Below are 18,397 nucleotides of genomic sequence, written 5' to 3'. Positions count from 1 at the left end.
AAATAAAAATTTATAAAATGTAATATCAAATTATCAAAAATAGTGGCGTTTCAACATTTTTGGCTCCCAGTATCTAAAACAATATTTGAAATCTTTTGCTGTATTGCATAGAGCATCAATTAAAATAACAGAATATTAAATGATATAATAAAATTTTCAATTTCTATATATATATATATATATATATATATATAAACGTGTTTTAAGGGGGGACTTATTATAAAATAATAATAATAAATATAATTTATATTGTTCATGTTTATTCATTATTGCAACTGTATGAAAGTATTTCAATACTAGTGTTTTAAAGTTTATTTATTTATTTTAAATTCGACAAAGTCAGGCTAAAAAAATGCTAACTTCCCGCTGTTTAATTAGTTGTAAAAACTACGTTTCCCAAAATACCAGAGTTGTTTTCCCCCCTTCTCTACAGTAGTTGGGCGTGTGCGCGTTACAGTCTCTACAGATAACGAATGAGCTTGGCAACTATGTTTACTACAGCCTTCAGGACTGCATTACCCACAATGCACTGGTCACTGTTGTCAGAAGTCTTGCTTTCTTTGGTCACTTTATCGAACTCTGGCCGTGTCAGTCAGCTTACTTTCTCTTATTTGACGGAATAATGCATTTGTCAGGCGCGGGCATTGGGAAATTAGGGTACCGGCAGGGGTCCGGAGCAGGACCGGCGCCTGGAAGCTGCAATCCGCGTAAATTTAGCGAGAAAATCGCCCTGCACAACCAGCGACAGGCTGAAGACACAGCCGCTTTCCGAGAGGTTATGATGGACATGACTTCCATCAGGGTAAGACTCAACTCAGTTCAAGACACGTCGGGCTCATTTACGAGAGTTGTTTTATACTTGACCTGGATTATTCCCATTCCCTTATAATGAGTTTACAGCGGAAGGAAGTGATTAAACTTTCAAATGTTATTTGCATTATTAGTGTCAGTTTTATTGATACTGCACAACTTTAGGTAAGTTACACGGAAGTTCGATTTCACAAACAAAATAACAATAAGAGATTAAAATATAAATATTATAAACACTAAATCAGTTACGTTTGGGAACGGCTCTCTGGGTACATTATTATTGGGTACAGTTTTGCTAAATGAGCATAGACAGTCACAGGTGCATGTCGTTTTTTTCCTTTTCTTTTTTTTAATATTAATAACAATAAAAATGTGTATCGTATTCCTGGACAGATTTTAAACTGGATAACCAACTATGGACAAATTTGGTCCACAGATCCATAAGAAAGTTGCAAACAATAAAGTAACATTAAAGAAATAGTAATCTGTAAATAAATGCATATTTCTTTCTTATTCAACTTGGTTTGATCTAATGTTACTTCAATCTCCGCAATTGCATAATGTAAATCAATCAGTTACTTATTAAAAACAGGGCTCTGTTTAAACATGATCATGACTTTTATAATGCATAACAATAGACCCTTGAAATATTTTATGTACTGAATATGGTAGTTGTAACTGAATTATGATGTTTCATAGAGCACACAGATATCTGAATTGGCCATCGATCAACAGCTGTTTAAAAAGCTATGAGAGTGTTAGACCCTTAAAAATCAGAAGCTCAGGATAAATGTGTTGGGACTAAATAGGACTTAGGAAGTATTTTACCATCTGTATATGGACTTGTGATTCAGCAGGTCCACATGGATTATGTCGGTGCACAAAAATAGCTTTGCCAGTCTCTCATCTAGGGTCTGTTTGACATTAGTGTTGCAGACTGAGAGATATGTAAATCCCAGGTACAATGTCTGGTTTAAATTATGATGCAATTAGTTTTTTTCTTCCCCTGAGGGTAAGGCAGTCTGGGAGAGAGTGAGATGAGATTTGTGTTTAACTCCGTGTTGGAGGACTATTATTGGGCTTCTGTTCCCTCCTCAGGTTCAGGCTGAGAGAATTCGGCACACCGGAGACTTGGTCCCATACTATGGAGGATCGCTGCCAAATGTCAATCAGATTTCAAGATGCTCCACAGAGACCCAGGTGTGCAATTTATTATTATTATTTTTAGGTATTATTTGTCACGCCGGGGATTCAAGAAACACGGAGAGATCCAAATGCAGGTATGCGGTTTATTTAGGGGCAATCCAAAAAGCATAAACAGTCCAGGCAGGGTCAAAACCAGAATATCCAAACAACATGAAAACAGACAATAACACACGGCAAGGGCAAGACTACGGAAAGCATGAAACATACACAAGGACTCCGTGACACAGACTCAGACAGACCGGGTATAAATACACAAAAGGATAATGGGGAAACAGGAGACAGGTGGGGAACAATCAATTACCTAAACGAGGAAGGTGACCAAATAAGGAGACAGGAAGTGATAAGGTGACAGACACCGTGAGAAAGGAGGCCATCTAGTGGAAACCCAGGGACACAACCCAGACACTGTGACAGAACCCCCCCTCTACGGAGCGGCTCCCAGACGCTCCACGACAGACACAAAACAGACCAGGAGGGAGGCGGACAGGTGGAGGCTCAGGGGGAGGGATGGAGGGCCAGAAAAGAAAGACATTGGAAACAGGCACCAGAAAGTAACCACAAAACAGGAAGACCAGGAGGGAGGAGGACTGGAGGAGGTTCAGGGGGAGGGATGGAGGGCCAGACTACAGAGAGGAACAGGGACAGGAGTAAATACAAAAACAACATGAAGCCCCCCAGGGCGGGACAGAAGACCACCACGTCCTTGTGGTCGATGCCGAAGTCCAACAGGCCCGAGCAGCAGCCCACCCAGTGACTTGACTTGACTCTGAACGTCCAACGGTGACCCGCCCTGACTCTGGAAGGTCATCAGTGACTGGCCCTGACTCTGGAGAGTCCACTGGGACCTGACTCGACTCTGGACGGTCAACAGGAACTAGCCCTGACTCTAGACCGGTCTTGGGCACCGAATCGGGAACGGCATCGGGCACCGCCTCGGCCTCCGGAACAGCATCGGGCACCGCCTCGGCATCGGGCACCGCCTCGGCCTCCGGAACAGCATCGGGCACCGCCTCGGCCTCCGGAACCGCATCGCCCTCCGGAACAGCATCGGCCTCGGGCACCGCCTCGGCCTCCGGAACGGCCTCGGGCACCGCCTCGGCCTCCGGAACGGCCTCGGGCACCGCCTCGGCCTCCGGAACGGCCTCGGGCACCGCCTCGGCCTCCGGAACGGCATCGGGCACCGCCTCGGCATCGGGCACCGCCTCGGCCTCCGGAACGGCATCGGGCACCGCCTCGGCATCGGGCACCGCCTCGGCCTCCGGAACGGCATCGGGCACCGCCTCGGCATCGGGCACCGCCTCGGCCTCCGGAACGGCATCGGGCACCGCCTCGGCCTCGGGCACCGCCTCGGCCTCCGGAACCGCATCGGCCTCGGGCACCGCCTCGGCCTCCGGAACCGCATCGGCCTCGGGCACCGCCTCGGCCTCCGGAACCGCATCGGCCTCGGGCACCGCCTCGGCCTCCGGAACCGCATCGGCCTCGGGCACCGCCTCGGCCTCCGGAACCGCATCGGCCTCGGGCACCGCCTCGGCCTCCGGAACCGCATCGGCCTCGGGCACCGCCTCGGCCTCCGGAACCGCATCGGCCTCGGGCACCGCCTCGGCCTCCGGAACCGCATCGGCCTCGGGCACCGCCTCGGCCTCCGGAACCGCATCGGCCTCGGGCACCGCCTCGGCCTCCGGAACCGCATCGGCCTCGGGCACCGCCTCGGCCTCCGGAACCGCATCGGCCTCGGGCACCGCCTCGGCCTCCGGAACCGCATCGGCCTCGGGCACCGCCTCGGCCTCCGGAACCGCATCGGCCTCGGGCACCGCCTCGGCCTCCGGAACCGCATCGGCATCGGGCACCGCCTCGGCCTCCGGAACAGCATCGGGCACCGCCTCGGCATCGGGCACCGCCTCGGCATCGGGCCTCGGCATCGGGCCTCGGCATCGGGCACCGCCTCGGCCTCCGGAACCGCATCGGCCTCGGGCACCGCCTCGGCCTCCGGAACCGCATCGGCCTCGGGCACCGCCTCGGCCTCCGGAACCGCATCGGCCTCGGGCACCGCCTCGGCCTCCGGAACCGCATCGGCCTCGGGCACCGCCTCGGCCTCGGGCACCGCCTCGGCCTCCGGAACCGCATCGGCCTCGGGCACCGCCTCGGCCTCCGGAACCGCATCGGCCTCGGGCACCGCCTCGGCCTCCGGAACCGCATCGGCCTCGGGCACCGCCTCGGCCTCCGGAACCGCATCGGCCTCGGGCACCGCCTCGGCCTCCGGAACCGCATCGGCCTCGGGCACCGCCTCGGCCTCCGGAACCGCATCGGCCTCGGGCACCGCCTCGGCCTCCGGAACCGCATCGGCCTCGGGCACCGCCTCGGCCTCCGGAACCGCATCGGCCTCGGGCACCGCCTCGGCCTCCGGAACCGCATCGGCCTCGGGCACCGCCTCGGCCTCCGGAACCGCATCGGCCTCGGGCACCGCCTCGGCCTCCGGAACCGCATCGGCCTCGGGCACCGCCTCGGCCTCCGGAACCGCATCGGCCTCGGGCACCGCCTCGGCCTCCGGAACCGCATCGGCCTCGGGCACCGCCTCGGCCTCCGGAACCGCATCGGCCTCGGGCACCGCCTCGGCCTCCGGAACCGCATCGGCCTCGGGCACCGCCTCGGCCTCCGGAACCGCATCGGCCTCGGGCACCGCCTCGGCCTCCGGAACCGCATCGGCCTCGGGCACCGCCTCGGCCTCCGGAACCGCATCGGCCTCGGGCACCGCCTCGGCCTCCGGAACCGCATCGGCATCGGGCACCGCCTCGGCCTCCGGAACAGCATCGGGCACCGCCTCGGCATCGGGCACCGCCTCGGCATCGGGCCTCGGCATCGGGCCCCGCCTCGGCCTCCGGAACGGCATCGGGCCCCGCCTCGGCCTCCGGAACGGCATCGGGCCCCGCCTCGGCCTCCGGAACAGCATCGGGCACCGCCTCGGCCTCCGGAACAGCATCGGGCACCGCCTCGGTCTCCGGAACAGCATCGGGCACCGCCTCGGGAACGTCCTCTGGGCCTTGAGGAACGGTAGACGCCTGTCTCCTCCTCCTCCGCCCTCTATGTTGGCGAGCCGGTGACACCTTATCTGGAGACTCAGGCGTTGAGTCGGCCATCTTGTGCTGTGGCCCCAAGCTGGCGGCCACCTTGTGCTGTGGCGCTGGGCTGGCGGCCATCTTGTGCTGTGGCTCTGGGCTGGCAGCCATCTTGTGCTGTGGCCCTGGATTGGCGGCCATCTTGAGCAGTGGTGCTGGGCTGGGGACCGCCCCACCGGAAGAGACCGGAGTGGCTGGGGCATTCCACAGAAGCCGATGCTGTACATAGTACACAAACTCCCAGTAGTCCAGTGTCTCTAAATGTACCATCTCCTCCTGAGACACTGGATCATCCAGCCCGCCATTGAATTAGTCCTTCAAGGCCGCATCGTTGTATCCCATACCCTCGGCCAGGGACCAGAACACCTGTGCCAGGGCACCCACCTCATTGCCCTCTTGGCGGAGAGCGATCAGCCGGAGATACTTAGCTCTCCGCTCCGCCATCTTGGCTGGGGAACGGGAAAAAAACATACCGCTGGATCTCAGTGCCACGGAGTCCTTCTGTCACGCCGGGGATTCAAGAAACACGGAGAGATCCAAATGCAGGTATGCGGTTTATTTAGGGGCAATCCAAAAAGCATAAACAGTCCAGGCAGGGTCAAAACCAGAATATCCAAACAACATGAAAACAGACAATAACACACGGCAAGGGCAAGACTACGGAAAGCATGAAACATACACAAGGACTCCGTGACACAGACTCAGACAGACCGGGTATAAATACACAAAAGGATAATGGGGAAACAGGAGACAGGTGGGGAACAATCAATTACCTAAACAAGGAGGAAGGTGACCAAATAAGGAGACAGGAAGTGATAAGGTGACAGACACCGTGAGAAAGGAGGACATCTAGTGGAAACCCAGGGACACAACCCAGACACTGTGACATTATTATCCTATCATTAAAAATTTTTTTTTTTTTTTTTTCTTTTTTTTTAAATGTCAGGTCCTTTTGTTTGAACAAATTTCATTTGATTTGCTTTTCTTCTATTAACAGTACCCAAGTTATCTCACCCAGCAGCTCCTAGAGGCAGATGAAGAGTACAGAGACACACAGCCCATTCCTCTTGGCAGACTGCACAGGAGACATGTATCCCCACTTTAAACATGGCTGATAGTCTTACAGATTCATGTTTGTAGTAGTATGAAAGGAATATTACAACTCTACATCTCTAATCTTTATCACTGTGTGGCTTTAGTCTTGTATTGCACTGAAAACAGACACTACAGTAATTGTATACAAAGAACAGTTGTTTAATTATGATAAATCCTACCATAATCAAAAACTTTATGATTTGCAAGGCAGGAAAAGCCACACAATATTTTGAAATATTTGTCCAGTAGTAAGTGGTATGCTACTGATCAAACATTTGGGCGTAGTATGATATTTTATATATATATATATATATATATATATATATATATATATATATATATATATATATATATATAAATTAATACTTTTGTTCAGCAAGGACACATTAAATTGATCTGTAAAGACATTTAGAATATTACAAAAGATTAATATTTCAAATAAATCCTGTTCTTTTAAACTTTCCATTCATCAAAGAATCCTAAAAAAATCTCCCAGTAAAAATAAGATTTTTTTTTCTTGAACACCAGATCAACCTATCAGAATAATTTCTGAAGGATCATGTGACACATATGACTGAAGTAATGACTGCAGAAAACTGAATATTCATTTTAAAAGATATTAAAATAGAAAACAGTTATCCGTAATAATTGCAATTAGATTTCCACAATATTGCTGTTCTATATTTTCCACAACAAATAAATAAATAAAATAAATGTAGCATTGGAGAACATTAATCTTAAAAAAAAAAAATTCTTACTAACCTAAAATGTTTGAACCCTAAAAATCTACAAAAAAAAAAATAAACTTATCAAATGCTTACACAGTAATCCTGAACAGTTGTAGAATTCTTAACTTAAGCCTTAACTTCATTTTACAGTTTGAAAGCGCTCCCTATCTCTCCACCCACCTCTCACCTCCGCGAGGTCCTTCCTGGAGAAGGTAAGATTTGAAATAAAATGTTCTCAAATCTATCACGCTCACCCCATTACATTTAGGTGCTACACAATCATGTTGTTTTCACAGTGAAGTCAGCATCAGATGTAACTCCCTGAGCTTTACTTTGTGTCAGTTCTTTAATGAAGTGTTGCTTGTGTCCAAGCAGAACCTGGTCCAGTTGTTCTGCCACTGTTCAATAGGTGAACAGAAGCTCAGAACTCCTGAGTCTTCAGACTACTGACCAGCTCTTGTGCATATACAATCATTGTGTGAAATTGTGTTCTGATTAACATTTTGATCCTGGAAGGTTAAGATTCCCACATCACCCTGTTCTGCACACTTAATTTCTCATTCTGTTCATCCTCACAGAACCAACTCTGACTCAGCCCTCCACACCAGTGTGCGAAACACCCAGAAATCTGTGCAGACCCTGAACCCTCAATCCAGACACCATGGTGAGTTCAACTGTTGCAGTGTTGCTTTATATCAAATAGGAATTAATTACATATTAAAATATATTAGAATAGAAATTTTAATTTAATTGGAATAAGTTACCTAATAATAAATAACTGATTTTTTTAAGTATATTAAAATAAAAAGTTAATTTAAATTGTAATATTATTTCGTAATATAACTGTTTTCAATCGAATCAATGCCTTGGTGAGCATAACAAATTATTTGAAAAACATAAAAAATAAAAAACTCCAAATGTTTGAACGGTAGTCAGGGCAGTCAAACCGTTTATGGACTGCAAATCAGTCAGTAAACTTCACATTAAGATAAGAGCGTTCCAGATATTAATATAACAATATTGGAAATATTGGTATTTTGTTTTAAAGTACATGCTTATTTTAAATCAAACATATTCTTTAAGGGTTTGCACATCCTGCACCACTGATTGAAGAAAATATTCAAGAGGAGACACAATCTCCCCAACTAAAGAAGGTATTTGTTCTGCCTCATTCATATCACACTGATGAAGTGTTGCTAAACACTTTGATAACGCAAGGCTCATATCTTCTTTCATAGTTATCCTCAATGGGATCATCAGGATATGAAACACCTTTTTTTCAGTAAGTTTCTTTGTAGTCCTAGTCATTAAGCTGTTTCGGTTTTTCTTTTTTAAACAGTGTTTGTTTGCTGTCTCTCCAGCAGCTTCCCATTGACCGGTCAGCAGATATCGTCCGTCCCTGTCCCGGCGACCCTCAGTACCAGCGGCTCTCTTCCAGACCTCTCCAGCCTCCACCTGCCCCCTCCTCTTCCTGTAGGCCAGGATTCTGAGCTCCGCAGCGGTGCGGAGCAATTGAGCAACACTTCCACGCACCCTGACCTTATGGCTGACTTTACCTTAGCAAGTATGTTTCAGGATCTGACCATGTTTGAATGACATTAATGCAGAGGGTTTTCACTTTTTGATGCCTAGGACCCCCAAATATGATAATCACTTTGCAATGGACTTTCCATCTTAAATATAAAAGCAGCTGTGTATTTTCATGTATAAAGATTAATTTGTACTGTTGAAAGAAATAAGCTTCTTTCTACTAAAGCCAAACAATTAATTGAAAAAGATGTACTTTTTACTGTATTAAGAAGCTTGTTGCATAGAAACATTTTTAATTTGCAAATAATAAAATAATACTTTAGTTTAAAATGAAGAGTTTTAAAATAATATAATGCAAAGTTTGACAGTCATATAAAAAAAGTTTCATTGGTTTTATTTATTTATTTTTTTACTGTCGACCATCTTGCAGTCCTCGACCACTGTTTTATTGTTAACCAAAACATGTTTGTAAATTGAAATGAAAGTAAAATACATTCAAATGTAATTATTACACGAAAAACTTAAGATTAAAAAAACTGAAATGAAACAAGAAATGTTGCCCTGTCGACTGACTGAAACAAATGTTTAAGTACTAAAATGACTAAAACTAAAATAGAAAAAAAATTAATCTAAATAGAAATGTAAAAAAGACAAATTAAAAAATTATAACTGAGAATATAAAGGTAAAATTTGATTCAAAATATTAGTAAATAACATCTTATAGTACAAAATTTTTTTTTTATTAAAATCACTGGACTATAAAAGTTATCATCTCATAGTCTAATAGTATTAATAGTTATAATAATAAAATGACTAAACCCCAGGTCGAATACCCTTGCATTAATGCAAAGTGCTTACAGATTGTTAAATGACCGTTATATGAACTGATAAATCAGGCAATATTTCTGATTTTGAGTAAATGTTGTGTAAAACTAGTGTTTAATTTAAATTCACCAATTTTGTATCATACCGTGTACTCCAAAAATGTCTGAGACCACATTGAAAAACTGGAATTCAAAATCTAATTTAAACTTGGAAATATACTAGGTTTTAGCATTCAAAAACTATAATGCAAATCAATAAAAAATAACGAAGTTTCCACACAATTTTGTCTTTTAGGTCTGTCCTCGTCTCTTCAGGCATCTTTAAGTAATCCTTTGCTCCAGTCTTCACTCAGCAATCCCAACATCCAGAGCTGTCTGAGCAGCCACTCCCTGCCCAGCTCTCTCAGATCCACCTCTTTGCGTCTGTCACTGAGCAACTCTTCCCTGCAGTCATCGCTCAGCAACCAGTCCCTGCAGTCCTCCCTCAGTAGCTCTTCACTGAGTAACCAGTCCGTCCACTCATCTGCCAGCCGCTGCAGCCACAGCAGTGGAATCGGCAGCTCTCGCTCCTGCTCCTCTTCTTCTCTCTCTGGTTCTCCACATCTAACAGGCCACACCCATGCTGCCACATCACGCAAGAGAGCCCAGCTCAGCCCACTCATTGTGCCCAGTGGAGGAGAGACCCGCTGGCAGCATCCAAAGCAGTTCTCACCCACACTGTCTCCAACCAGGTCTTCTGTATCCGAGGCAAGATATGAGCATTGTTGATTATCATGTTTGCTCACAGGGTTTCTGTAGGTTTCTTTAAAAATATTAAATTTTTAAGTTTTAATTTTTTAAATTCACTTATTAATTTAAGGCCATAAAAAGTTTTAGTACAAAGTAATTTACTATATTTACATATATAGTGAGTCATGACACAACAACAAAAGGCAGGAAAAAATATAAAATATATAAATAATTATAAATATATTTGATTTAGCTTTTTTATTTTTCAGTTTTTATTTTAGATTTAGTTTTTTTATATTTTCAGTTATCGTTAATTTATTTGTATTAACATTACATTTTAATTTCTTAAATTCACTTATTAATTTTAGGCCATAAAAAGTTTTATTACAAAGTAATTTACTATATATAATGAATCATGACAGCAAAACAAGGCAGAAAATATATTCAATATCTAAATAATTATTTATATAAACTTGAAGTAGCTTTTTTTTTTTTTTATATTTATCATTAAAAATTATTTTTTATTTCAGTTTTAGTAACTTAGTACTCATTTAAGTTATTTACCAAGGCGACATTTATCTAATATTTATTTTATTGTTCATCTAATATTTTTTTAATTTGTATTTTTTTTATTAGATTTTATTTTAGCTTTATTTAAATTACTAAATGTGATTTATTGTTTTAAGTTTTAGTTAATAACTGCTTTAAACACTGCAGTTCTTCAATAGGATTTTTAAAATTGGCATTAAAAGCTGCATTCCATTCATTCACTTAAATACATTTCAAACATGCAGATACCCTGAATCAACTTTCTGAAAGACAAAGAAACTTTCATCTACCTGGTCATCATTTTTTATTTTATTACTTTTATTACACAGGGTGCTCTCCTAAACCACAACAAAGTTCTGAAAGAGACGAAGCCACCAGCGTATCCCTGCACTCAGCACTTCAGATCCGCTCCTTCACTGTCCCATCAGCCAATGCGCCAGTATTTCCAGCCAGAGGCACAGCATCAGTCAATCCCAGAGATGGAACAATGGAGTCAAGATGAACACCAGTCACAACATCAACAAACACACAGTCAGACACGACACCACCACACTCACAAACACAGTCGGCCCCTGCAGCATCATTCACAACCACACACTAACTATCATCAGCAGTTACTGCATCATTCCCAGACTGGCCAACCACACATCTCACTGCAACAACAGCATCAACAGTACACACAGTTCCAGCCTCATCAGATACTTGAGGAGCAGTACCAGTGTCCGGGCCAGTGGCAGATGCCATGCCAAGAGGTCCAGTACCAAAAGCAACAGCAACATCAACCTGTAACTTTCCCCTCTCCAGGTCACGATAAAAACTGGAATCATGTAACAGGCCCACATGGCTTGCAACATGCACAAATGAAGCGTAGACACTGTATGCAGATGTCAGAAGAGCCAAAACTCCTATCCAAGGTCGCTGTCCAGGAGACCCATGGAAAGGGATCGAAGGTCCCTTATTATAAGGAAAGTGAAGTAACTGAAGCAAATCCAGGTTTACAGGATAGAGGTTTTGAACTGAACAAGGTGAACCCTGTTTGCATTCGAGCATGTAAGCCAGATGTAACGATTACAATTATGATAATAAACACCTTTTTTATTACAGGAATCATATGTTGGCTTACATCTTACCCCTAGTCAGGCAAAGGCCCTTTCCCAGCAGGTACTTAGTTTGTTTCATGAATCATCAATTTAGATTGCACATGTCTTGGTCACATGGTCTGATGCTGTGCAGAGACTTTGCATTTATGAATTGACTTCCAGCATGTGTATTCTCTTTACAGCTTGGAGTGCTTCAAAAGGAGACTCTAGATGGCAGTGTAGTGTCAGATCTCAACTGTGAACCTGCAGAAAGAAAGGAACTGCTAGCACAGAATCAAAGCTACAGTGCTGGAGAGACACAAAATATGTTCAACATCAACTTACCTGGTAAGACATGTAAGAGCAGCCAGTTTAACCGTGTAAAGACATGTGAAACAATCGTCCGAAAAGTCTGTTTTTTAAATGGAACAGTTTATTAAATCTTTAGATTTAATAAAACAGATGTGTTTATTTAATATGATACAGTAGGCTTTATATAGTTGTAGTGTGTATAGCCTGTATGTCTTGTCTTATATTTAATTTTAGATTCTCCTATCATTCACTTAAATTTCTCACCATGTTTCTCCACTTTTTCAGACCCGTCATCCTGGCTTGACCAGGACATATCAAGTCTGCCGGACTCTGTTTTGGAGTTCGATCTAGAAACGTTCGGTCTGGACAGTAACTTAGGTTGGCCATGAATGTATCATAAAAGTGAACCTAAATGTACATGTGTGTTGTAATGATACATTCATTTAGACAAGTACACTGTTAAGAGAATATTTTTTGCCAATGGAATTGAAATATAGTTTTAGAGTCAAATAGAGGGTAAACTGTAAATTGGCTAAAACGTTCTTTAAGGTAACAAACAGGAAATTATGTTTTAATAAATAGTTTTGCACGCAGAGGTAGGTCAAAATAGCAGGTCTATGTGCCTTAATATGCATTTTTGGTTAGATTTTATTATAAATAGAAGAAATTGATTTTTTCTGTACAGTTACATGAGGTGAAGTCATGTACGAGTTCTTTAGGGAATGTATATTTTCACATTTCATAGCATAGGATAACTGGGATAATATGGAAATGTGGGAAAATATGGCTGGTTTAGGGTCTAAATTAACTTCTTTAATTCATCAAAATGAAAAAAACGTTTTACTCTTTAATATTTAGATAAAAAACAATTATTATATAATTAGTTATGTATAGATTTCATATCCAATTTGTTTGCATGTTATAGTATTTGTTATAGTGTGATGGGGGTCATTTTTGTGACAACTTGTAACTGACCGTGGCAGACACCTGCCAGAATTTCTATATCATCATTTTGTTGCAGTTTCATCTTTCATCATTCATTCAAAATGCAGTTTTATTGTATTTTCATATTAATTTTGCTCTATCACTCTCTGGTAGAGGTCATGTTGTTTTTCAGTATTTGTCTTCAATGTGAAATCATACATTTCTGGCAGAATTAATAACATAATATGAACAGAAAAACCATCTGTAAATTCCGGAAGTATTACAATTAAAAAGTGGACTAATATCTCTAACCGTACCTTTTTCAGGTATTGTTACTATAAAGTACTATAAAGGACTGATTCACCAGTTTATCCCAGGCCCAGCCTCACAGTAACGCCATATTGATTGCACTTTATTTTACAGTATCTGAACAGTATCTGAACTAACTACAGTACTGTACATTGGGTAGGGTTAGATTCAGGGTTAGTACCTAGTTATTGCAATTACTATAAGTACATAGTATGTACATGAGTAACAGGACTGTAAAGAGCTACTGCCATATTTATTATGTCTTTGTGTATAATTGTGCCTATTTAATAATTAGTTAGAAAGTAATAATTTAGAAAATTCACAGTCTCCCTGGAACTAACTGAGGTTAAGTGCTTTCACCCAAAGGCTCAATGGCAATTATCCCATGATGTAGTTGTTGAACCTTCCTGAAGTCCTCAGATTTCCCAGTCATTTCACAAATTGTATTCTCAGAATCAGAAAGAGCTTTATTGCCTAGTATGTTTGAACATACAAGGAATTTGTTTTACTGTCACAAGCTTCCAGTTCACAGACACAACAACAACAACACAGAGATATTAAAAAACAAGATGTGAAAAAAACACATACATAGAAATAAAATAAATATAAAAAATTATGTTGTAGGGATGAACTGATGTAGGGTGATGAATCTGTATAAGGTTATTGCACAATGGGAGAACATTTAACTGTTCATGAGATAGATTACCTGAAAGAAACTGTTCTTGTGCCTGGCTGTCCTGGTATTCAGTGCTTTTGTAGCGCCGACCAGATGGCAAAAGTTAAAAAAGAAGATGGCTTGGATGTGAGCAATCCAGATTTTCGGAGTGATTTTCCTTACTCTGGATTGTATACAGTTCTTGGAGGATTGGCAGGGGAGCACCAATAATTCTTTCAGCACTCTGAACCGTTCTATGTAGCCCTCTGATGTCTAAATTTGGAGCTGAACCAAACCAGACACAGGACAGACTTGATTACGGCAGAGTAGAATTGTTTCAGCAGCACCTGTGGCAGTTTAAACATCCTCAGCTAGCAAAGAAAGTACAACCTTTGTTGGGCCTTTTTAACAATGGGGTCGATGTGAGTGTCCCACTTTAAGTCCTGAGAAATGGTGGTTCCCAGGAATCTGAATGACTCCACTGCAGTCACAGTGCTGTCCATGATGGGGAGAGTGCAGGGGGGGTTCTCCTGAAGTCCACTACCACTGTTTTGAGCGTGTTCAGCTCCAGGTTGTTAAGACTGCACCAGACAGCCAGCTCTTTAACCTCCCATCTGTAAGCAGACTCGTCACTGAATGAGGACGAGAAGTGTGATGTCGTCTGCAAACTTCAGGAGCATGACAGGGGTCTTTAGAGATGCAGTCATTGGTGTAGAGGGAGAAGAGCAGTGGGGAGAGGACGCAACCCTGAGGGGCACCAGTGTTGGTGGTGCGGCTGTTGGATGTGACTTTACCAACTCTAACTAGCTGTTGTCTATCTGTCAAAAATCTGGTGACCCATTGACAGATAGAGCTAGGGACAGAGAGCTGGGTTAGTTTGGTCTTTGATCCATTCACATACTGCTTTATATGCTAATAGCTGCTAATTGAATCAGTTTGTTGGGTGTTTTCCTGGGTTTAATGGTGCTTTGGATCTGACCACACAGGGTGATCCTAAAAAATCTGGTGATCCATTGATAGATAGAGCTAGGGACAGAGAGCTGGGTTAGTGTGGTCTGGAGGAGTGTTGAGATGATGGTTTTAAAAGCGGAGCTAAAGTCCACAAACAGGATATTCACATAAGTCACTGTTTTGTCCAGATGTTGCAGGATGAAGTGCAGTCCCATGCTGACTGCTTCATCCACGGACCTTTTTTCTCAGTACACAAACTGCAGGGAGTCAAGTAAGGGTCCAGTGATATTGTTCAGATAAGCCAACACCAACTTCTCAAATGTCTTCATGACCACAGACGGTAGCGCCACAGGTCTGTAGTCATTAAGTCCTTGGGTTTCTTTGGGCTGGCGTTTGAAACAAGCAGGGACTTCGCACAGCTCCAGTGATCTATTGAAGATCTGTGAGAAGGTGGGGGGCAGCTGGTTAGCTGGTCAGAACAGGTTTTCAGACAGGCTGGTGTCACATGGTCTGGGCCTGGTGCTTCTCTTCTCTTGTTCTTTCTGAAGACCTGATGCACATCATATTCAATGATCTGAAGCGTAGAAGTCGGGGAGAGGGGGTTACAGGAGGTGTTAATGGTTGTGTGGAGAGATGTTCATAGTGGGTGTGGGGTGTTAGACCGGGAGCTTCAAATCTACAGTAACACTCATTCAAGTCTTCAGCAAGTTGTTGATTGGCCACAGTGCAGAGGGATGTTATCTTGTAATGTATTTCAGGCCTTTCCACATGGGTCATTTGCAGAAAACTGGTGTTTTAGCTTTTTAGCGTAGTTCCTCTTGGCCACTCTAATCTCAGTGTGTTTCTGGCCTGATTGTATAAGACCTGTCCCCTTTTCTTTAGGGTTCCTCTTTGGCCTGACTAATGGCGCTTTTCCATTACCAGTACCAGCTCGACTTGACTTGGCTCGACTCGCCTCGGCTCAGCTCGCTTTTCACTCCGTTTTCCATTGCAGATAGTACATCCACAATAGTACCTGGTTGTCATAGCGACGCTGCAGGAAACTGCCGTGACGTAATCTTCTACGCGACACACACCCGCTACCCACACACACAGGACAATGGAGGAAATCGAGTGCATGTTGTTTTTGATCCTCGGGATGTGGCTGTTTCTCACAGCAAGAAGACAAACGTTGTTTCAGGAGAGGCTGAGGGCAGCAAAACGAAACACTGCTGAAAAAACTATCTGGATACTATTGCTGGCGCATGTAATGATGACGCAGTGAATAGTGACGATTCTCTCTGACCAATCAGCAGTCTGCTGTGTTTTCACGTCACATTATAGTATCGCCTCAGCTCGCTTGGAACCTCGCCGGAGGTGGTAAGAAAAAAAGTACCTGGAAGCCGGTACAGGTACAACTTTTACACAGTGGAAAACCAAACAGAGCCGAGTCGAGGCGAGCCGAGGCGAGCTGGTACTGTGTAGTGGAAAAGCGCCATTAGATGATGAAGCACTTAAGCACAGTATACAAAAACTTTTTGAAATTTTTGAAATATTTAAAATAGAACTCTTGATCAAAATTAGAGATAATACAGACACCTCCAAGTTATTGGTGTTAATCTGGCAACTGGTGCTAATCTTCTTAATTATATGGCAATCCCTTTTTAACTGGCAGCATTAGATTGCAAGATGGCGGGCCGCTCTAAGGTGACTGAAACAATGCGACAAGAAGTGGTCCAGTTGAAGACCAAAGGGATGACCCTTTCAGCCACTTCAAGAGAAGCCAGTCAATCCAAATCTGAGATTCCTTGAATATTATAGGTTTACAATGACACTAATTTATTCAAGGCCTTTAAAAAAGGCTGGAATCCACATAAGAAGTCTCTGTGGTGCAAACAGTTTGCACTTTCGGCTGTTAACCGAAAGGTTTACCTCTCATCACAGAAAAAATCAAAAGACTAAGCTCACCTTTCCTGAGGAGTGCATAAAGAAGTTGTTGAAAGATGGAGGAGGAAGTGTCGAGGTTTGGGGGATGTTTTCTGCAGCAGGAGTTGGGCTACATAGTAGGGTGAATGAAAATGTTATTTCAGAACCTCCTTCAGCAACATGCAGTTCCTCTGCGAATCAGCTTGCAATTTTCATGCAGGACAATGCCTCTGTCACACTGCAAAACAGCTAAAGCAGTTCTTTGAAGCTAAGAATATTGAAATAATTGGTTCAAGAGTCCTGATCTAAACCCGACTAGGGCCTTTACACTTCCTACTAATTTCTGACCATTGTAACCCTTCAAAATTTTAATTGAAACTTCAGTGGTTACTGTTCTGTAATTTTGATCACGGTTTTCCACAAAATAAATGTTTTTGTTGAAATGCCTCGGATATTTTGTCAAACATGTGGTATACAGATAGATAATATTCCTTCACATTTTGAGAGATGAAGATTTACAATATTTCAGAAAAACTAAATCTAGTATTTATAGATTGTTCTCTAAATTTGATCTCAACTACATTACATGTTCAGAACTCCACTGTTGATCAGTCAGTGAAAACCTGTATATGACTTATGATTCTTTTCCTCTCTGACTCTTTCTTCCTGCCCTGTGCATAATAGAGTTAACAACAAATAAAAGGCATGGAGAGAGCAGTGAATGAGTTCCTAAGTGTTAGGGTGGATTATCCCTGTGCCTGTATCCATGGTTAACTGAGCAGCCATAGAGCATCTAATGGGATAAGAAGCGACTGGAACGGTAGGTGAGGCCCGTCTGATTCCTTTTCTCTGTGACACCCGCTGATCTCTTCCTGGCCTGAGGACAGCCAAACCTGTAACAAAACGGATATAATGAGGTTTACAGAAACTCTTTGTTGCTCTTTTTCACAATCCTTATATAGATTTTGGTGCTTTTATCCCTTCATGTTGATAGATAAAGTGTTTAGAGTCCTTGATCCAAGTGTCTTGGACATAATTAGATTATTTAATTGGATGTGCTGAGCATTATGTGTTACGCACATAATGCAACGTAAAACAATTAGCTATTTTGGCTATGCCATTTTATTAAAACCTTTTCATATTGTATATTTCTACCTATTATACTGTGTAAGAAAATAATATACAGTTGAGGGCAAAAAGTTAAAATATGGGTTTTAAAATTGAGTTCAAACTTGGAATTAAATTGAAAATTGTAGAATTTAAAAGTAAATTATAAGTAAAAACCAATATAATGTCAAATAAAAAAGAAATAAGATAATGTAAGAATTGAACACTCAATTTTATGCTGATGATTCTGTTTAATATATATATATATATGTGTGTGTGTATATAAATGTTTTATTAAATGACATTTTTTTTTAATTTGAGCATTTATCTTGTGGTCTCAGATGGTTGGACTGTATATTCAAGGAATTAGGAAGAACAGTTTTAATTGCAGCATGACTTTAATTAACAGCATGACTATAGAAAAAAATGTTAAATTATAAAAATGAAAATGTTTTTTTTTTCTTTTTTTTGACAAATTCTTTTATTTTTCCTTTTTTAAGGGGATTTGCAAAATGTAAGTAGCATTATAAAAATGCAAAAATGCATATTTGGATCCATACTGTATATTCGG

General features: G+C 42.9%; 1 protein-coding gene across 1 annotated transcript; it reads left to right on the top strand.

Moving 5' to 3' along the window:
* The first annotated feature begins 400 nt into the window (after positions 1–400).
* Positions 401–13,210, top strand: LOC132144872 (CREB-regulated transcription coactivator 2-like). Its single transcript, XM_059555428.1, has 13 exons — positions 401–802; positions 1,909–2,010; positions 6,127–6,219; positions 7,103–7,164; positions 7,462–7,616; positions 8,036–8,106; positions 8,191–8,234; positions 8,314–8,516; positions 9,602–10,044; positions 10,914–11,609; positions 11,689–11,745; positions 11,867–12,011; positions 12,261–13,210. Exons 1-13 carry the CDS (start codon positions 623–625, stop codon positions 12,362–12,364), a joined length of 2,355 nt encoding a protein of 784 aa, XP_059411411.1. The 5' UTR covers positions 401–622; the 3' UTR covers positions 12,365–13,210.
* Positions 13,211–18,397: the final 5,187 nt, after the last annotated feature.

Source organism: Carassius carassius, chromosome 8 (genome assembly GCF_963082965.1).
Source record: "Carassius carassius chromosome 8, fCarCar2.1, whole genome shotgun sequence".
In the NCBI taxonomy this organism is placed as follows: Eukaryota; Metazoa; Chordata; class Actinopteri; order Cypriniformes; family Cyprinidae; genus Carassius; species Carassius carassius.
This window is presented reverse-complemented; position numbering and strand designations above follow the sequence as displayed.

Bases quoted from the DNA above. Each gene is read 5' to 3' on its own strand.
- LOC132144872 (XM_059555428.1), top strand. From the start codon at position 623: ATGCATTTGTCAGGCGCGGGCATTGGGAAATTAGGGTACCGGCAGGGG. The intron at 803-1,908 runs GTAAGACTCAAC...TTCCCTCCTCAG, and splicing joins TGGACATGACTTCCATCAGG to GTTCAGGCTGAGAGAATTCG. The intron at 7,165-7,461 runs GTAAGATTTGAA...AACATTTTGATC, and splicing joins CGAGGTCCTTCCTGGAGAAG to CTGGAAGGTTAAGATTCCCA.